The following is a 6,338-nucleotide window of genomic DNA, read 5'->3' as shown; positions in this document are numbered from 1 at the left end:
ATTTAACTTGTTTGTTTCGCGAAGGAGTTATAAGTCAGTTATGACTGATAGTTTATTTTTTATTTAATTAATACAACTACGAGTTTGTTTATTTTTAACACCGAGCAGTCTCTAAGCACCGTACGTGATCCAGATTAAAAGATTCAAAAGATTGAATTTTTAGTTAAAATCCCTCTTACCCGAATTTCGGCAAATCTCAATGGAGTTAATCAGGTAGGCAGGAGACATTATAGTGCACAAGTGTGTGCGCAATACACAGGTGCACTCTCTATTCCTTCACTTTCATAGTCTTGTCACACGGCAATCCGACATGACCGGAGAGAGATCAGGCGTAGGACCAACGGCTTTACGAGCTTTAAAAAAAGGTATTATAACCAACGCGATCATTGATCATCACAATACATTTAAAGCAGATTGACAATCAAAACACTGTGCCACAATAATTCAATTCAATGCTGTTAGTATTAATGGACAGTGATGCAAGACAGTAGCTTACCCGTCTTGTAACACAGTAGTTTAAACGCAAATCTGTCAATGTCGACGCGTGGAACAGACAGCCCTATAACTCTATCGCATATTTGTGACAGCACGCTAGTCCATGCATTTACAAACTACGCCGCTCCTTATTTATTTATTCTTCAATACTAGGATTTAACGTATATCGATATTATTTTAGTTGCATTTGACTTGACATGTTTCTTGGAAACAAATTGATAACGACTGCCCGATGCCTTGTATGAGATAGATTGTGGCAGAAAACTGGTTAATATAAACGGATTAACCCGGTCACAGGTTGAATCCGAATTACTAAGAATTTTCAAAGTGGCATAGTGTGTATAATGCACAATAACGTATATTATTCAGAAGAAGCCCACAGGGCCTGTAAGTTAATGCTACAAATAAATAATCGTTTATTACCGTATTATCTATTTACATCTGTTATTTTTAAACACAGCAACATTATTAAATTATAAAGGCAAAAAGAGACGGCTTCTCTCATTCTACTGTAGATCAGAGCAGCGTTTGTTTTCTAGGTAAACTTAGGTTTAGCCCGTGTGGAAGAAATGCCGCATTAATCGTCTCATAATAAGTAGAGAATGATCTTCGCTATGTCACAATTCATAACAGAGTCATATTCTGATCAAAATTCTTTCCTTAACGCGTGGAAAATATTCACTAAAATTAATTTTAACCCAACCTTCGTTCGTACAGATGAGGCATTGTCTCTAAACTTCAAAATATCAATTTCACAAACAATGGCACGGTATCGCTACTATTTGTCAGGGTCGGATCGCGAGCGAGTTGCAAGTGACATCCGCGACGGGCCCCCGCGTAAATCAGCGTTCGAACAATGCCGATGCCGACTCAATGTTTCCGGTTACCGGGATTCTCGAAATCGGGGTCGAAACTGGTAAAAATCATTTAGGATTGTTTGATTCCGTACTTATGTTTTTGAAATTATGGAATGATTAAACGTACCTATTAGCAAACATCAAATTTTTTATCGGCATTTTCTTTGGGCTTCACTTTGCTTAATATCAGGTTCAATGAAGCCAATTTGCCAAGGCCTGATAAAAAAATGTAATATTTGATGACGCTGAATTCCTTATCGTGAGACATTACTTACAACTATTGTCGTACGTATCCTCAACGAAAGACATTTTGGTTGACACAAAACAATTTGGAAATAACAAATATTTCTCTACTGCCGGAATTTAACCAGTCTGATTTTACACTATCCATACATATGGAAATAAATAATTAACTAATGCCACCATTCAAAGCGTTATCATAAACACAATTGTACATCGATCCATCTACCAAGACTCTTCGTTTGAGTTTACAGAACTTCTAGAATTCATAAAAAAACTTTCACATTATCATCCTACTCCGACTATCCTTTGACAAATTAGTCATTCGCAGTCAGACCGCTCTATAGAACTGCGCTCAAAGGAAATGATTAACGATCCGTCATGACAGCGGCTTTCGAGGAGTTTTCGAGAAATCCAATACTATTGATAGAGTTTAAACTCAAAGGAAGACACAAAGGCGGTGAAGCCCGTCTAGCGGTGTCGGCTTACAGACAACTTTTATAATTGGAATATTTAGGTATTTGAAATTGATATATAGTACTAAGGAAAGAGGAAAGAATGGAGGTTATAGTATACTTAACTTGAGACAAGACATTGCTCGTCGCACTCTACAGAGGTGTTTCTCTTTCTAACTGAATTTGAACTGTCGTTTCCAGAGATAAATGTATTAAATATTAATAGAGGTTATTTAAGTGGTTTCGTCCTCGCACTGTACAGGCGTTTAAAGTGTTTTTCGAAATTGTATTACCATTACTTACATTGAAATAAAACTATTTTTCGATTTTAGCACTTTTTTATCTTATTTTCTCTCGACGTTTCGCAGACATGAGGGCACCTTGAGGTCGGTCACCCGAATAATGTTGTTTTGATTAACGACAGATATAAACAATTGAATGATTCGAATAACTATAATATTTTTTTATCAATTTCTAGTTATTCAATTACGTATACACACAGATAATGAATATTATCTATAAGGGATTATATACGGCAAATTTATTTGTATATTTATTTATAATATATTAAAACAAGTATCATGAATAATCACAATACATTTAATCAAATTATCCATAACACATGTTAACAATTACTCCTCGACGACTGACTCAGCGACCTGCACACGCCCCCTTTTCGAGTCATACAATGGATTTCTAAAAGCGGTGCGAACTCCCCCTATGGTAGTAGAATCCCTCCTGCTGGTCAATGACACGACGCTATCCGACCTTCTTTGGAACCTGAACATCCCTCTTGTACCTCTATTCAAGAAAGGCACTTCCACTGTCGGTAATTTGTAGTAATACAAATATATGGAACTTAAAACCAAAATGACAATGAAGAACACTGACACAAATATCTTCCCGCCCATACCGGCTTTGGACAAGGGACTGCCGCTGTAGAATGCTTGTTTCTGCCCCTTGAACCAATCGCGATCCACGGAGCGATCTATATCGTTGATGACTTCAGCGCTGCGGCCGGTGTATTCCCCTTCCTCCACTACCACAAGCAATACAGTTCTTGAACGTTTCACCGGCGTGAATCCTATGTGGTAAACAAGGTTCGAACTGTAACTACTGACCATTTTGTCGACAAGCTCTTCGAAAGCCTTCCTATTGAACATGTCGTCTACTTCAAACGTGATGTAACCTCCGCAGACCTTGCAGCAGAATCCGGGCGGCTTCACCGGCGCGACGCAAGTCGGCTGCGTGCAATACTTGACGCTGCAGTCAATTTCTATAGGATTTTCTTGACACGGACATCCAAACTTGTGAGTGCATACCATATACCTAACAGACACTCCAGTTGACATGTAATCGTTGAAAACAAAATTTTGTTCTGTGTCCACCTCAGTCGAAACCCAGGTTCGAAACGATTGTGTGCCATACGATTTATCGCCGATCTTTAAAACTCTGACAGTTTGTTCTAACTGTGGTAACCGAGCAGTGTATCTCGAATTCGGAAATTCGACTTTGTCATAATAACACGGTAACCTTTCAGAATCAGGTGTGGCTGCGTTAAACCTTGAAGAACTCCAAGCACCAGCTTGATTCCACGCAGAGGTTGATCTTTCCAAATAGAATGCATTCCCATCTGTACAGTTTTCTTCCCCGCTGTCTCCAAGCATCACGACACCGTCCAGGATAATATATCCTTCAGAAGGCAGGACAAATCCGCCGACATCGATTTCTGATTGCAGCTTCACGGAGGCGGATAACACTTCTGGTAATACAACGGTTTGCTTCGAGCACGGAAGTTTACCATCTTTGTAGTTGTTCGGTAAATTGAAACTTCCATTGGGCACCCATTTGACCGTGGAGGCCGAGGCGACAATAATCACTAATGCAATAACAACCGCGTTTGTGTAGAAGTACATTTCGTTTGAAGAACCGATGACAAATGATCGAAACTGTGTAATCGGATATTGAATGATGTCTGGCTGTTTGTTATCGCATGGCAATCAGAATTCAGGCCGCAATCTGGACGGGGCCGCTAGTGGCCGGTAAACACGTTGCATTATTTGCCTAGCGAACAATAGCCCCCGGCCCAATCGGGCTAATTCAAAATCTATGACGTGTTTGATTCTCTCGTTGTTTGTAAACGTTCGCGTATCTGGCTCGTGTAATATTCCTTGAGTAAATATTCACGAGAGAATTTATGTTGTTAATCAAAATATGCCTTGGAAATATCTCAGAATATACGAGTATAAATTACGAACGCGTTTTATTCTCCACTGTGTTAGCGGCCACGGCCGCTTAAGGGTTTTTTAAAATTCGATCCAGAGTCCCTAAATTCTTCAAGATTTTCTGAACTGAAACTAGGAAACACTAATAAATCGTAAGGATTAGACGTTTATCCTGCTCATATTTTGAGCACATACATCTCTTTTACGATTGGACGAGATTGCCCATTGAGGTCGCTTGTGCATGACGAAAAAACATCTTGAAATCCAAATGCTCATTGAATACAACCTGAACGCAACCATTAATCTTCCCAGATCAAAATAAATCCAAAAAGAATTATTATTTAACGCGGCACCGTATAATTTCTTGGAAAAATTGCGTATAAACAAAAGATTATCCATAATCCAAGACATCGGGCGCGCCGGGAGCCGGGCTTACCGCCTCCTTCAGGCGGTAATAAAAGTCATCCCGATCTAAACATATTACGTGTTGCTTTATGATTTATCGGCACATAACAGTGGGCGGTTAAACGCAAACCATTAATGAGTGTTGGGGTTGGAAATTTAATAAGACGCCGCGCCGCCAGGGAGCGTAGTTATGCAAATCTTATTGCACGAAAAGCCTCCGAATGAAATGTAGTGGGGCGGTTTCTGAAATCGACGTTGGAGTTGAGCGGGTTTTGTCTGAAATTTTATTAAGACGCACTTCAGCCTTCAGCAACTATTAGTTTCATAGTAGTGTGGTATTTCATTAGACCATGACAACGTCACATAACACCTATGTGAATAAGATTATTTTCGGTTCAATTACCAAGTCGAGTAACAAAGATTGGTATGAGTTTACGATTCCACAAACAAGGTCCACCAATAGTAGATGTACTAATTCCTACAGTCTAAAATATAAAAATCGTTAATCAAACAACTAATTTCAGTAAACGCAACGCGCCCGCCTCAACTCCCGGCCCGTGTGTCGCCAACGTAAACGTATTCTGATGATCGTAACAAGACCGCCGAAACGCACAATATGGTAGATGGGTAGATAACAGCGGTCTGTAAGTGTTCGGCTTTTACGCGCGTATAAAATTTACGCGGGAATTCCACTTCATAACCGGGGCAGAGAAGGTTCGTACTGAACTATACGAAGAAATGTTATGTTCGGATTCAGTATTTTCTATGCAAGGGACTTTTCGGGATAAATCATTAGACATATGTACATGAATTATGTCCGGTCGCTCGATTCGGGCAGCTGCCAATAAATCGATTTGGAAAACTTTGGGGGAGGCCCATGTTCAGCAGTAGACATACTGCGGCTGATGATGATGATGATGATTTAATCGTAAAAATATAATAGAGTTTTTTAATTTAATTTTACGAAATTTTGAATAAATATGACTTATAAGTTTGGAAGATACATTAAAAAGTCCTAAATGGTTTGTTATTCTATCTATTAATGCAGATTTATATTTTATCTCTTAATGCAGAAGCCCTATACCCAGCCGTAGGACAGTACATAACACAGGGCTGAAATTATTATTATCCAACTGTTTAAATAGCATCAACACCACAATCAATTGCCCACGTAGGGTCAAAAACCTTGATATCAACATTGAAAGCATACCGTTCCTACATTACCCTGTCATTTAACCCTCACGATATTCCTTTGAAACTGAACCGTAGCCCTTCTGTAGTTGTCGGACGAGGGGTCGCGTGAGCCTTATTGTCAATGCCTCGGTTATAATATTTAAGGCAGTGAAACTTTACGAGATTTTTTGTGTTACGTAAAAAAGGTCCGTTTATCCTCGTGGTGTGGAACAGATGATTTCTTGGTCTTTCTGGCCGGCAAACGAATGCCTGATGTTTAATGATTTTCAACCACCAAGTATCAACACCTTTATTTGACACAGTATTGATTAGTATTTGTTGTAGAATGTAACCTGTTGTGGCAGTGTTGTCATGTGTTGTAATTTTATAAGTATTTGTGTGTTGTTTTTTGTTGTTATAAGACTTTGAAAAATACATTTGTGTCAGTAAAACATTTTTTACTTAACTTTATTAATTACTAACAACAG

At 39.0% G+C, this 6,338-nt stretch overlaps 1 protein-coding gene across 1 annotated transcript; it reads right to left on the bottom strand.

The window, feature by feature from the left end:
• Positions 1 to 2,628: 2,628 nt before the first annotated feature.
• LOC115454619 (protein amnionless) lies at positions 2,629 to 4,106 on the bottom strand. Its single transcript, XM_030183340.2, has one exon. It carries the CDS (start codon positions 3,961 to 3,963, stop codon positions 2,680 to 2,682), a length of 1,284 nt encoding a protein of 427 aa, XP_030039200.2. The 5' UTR covers positions 3,964 to 4,106; the 3' UTR covers positions 2,629 to 2,679.
• Between the last annotated feature and the right edge of the window lie 2,232 nt (positions 4,107 to 6,338).

The sequence above is a fragment of the Manduca sexta genome, chromosome 26 (assembly GCF_014839805.1).
Source record: "Manduca sexta isolate Smith_Timp_Sample1 chromosome 26, JHU_Msex_v1.0, whole genome shotgun sequence".
In the NCBI taxonomy this organism is placed as follows: Eukaryota; Metazoa; Arthropoda; class Insecta; order Lepidoptera; family Sphingidae; genus Manduca; species Manduca sexta.
Note: the sequence above shows the minus strand (reverse complement) of the source record. Positions and strands in the feature narration are given on the sequence as shown.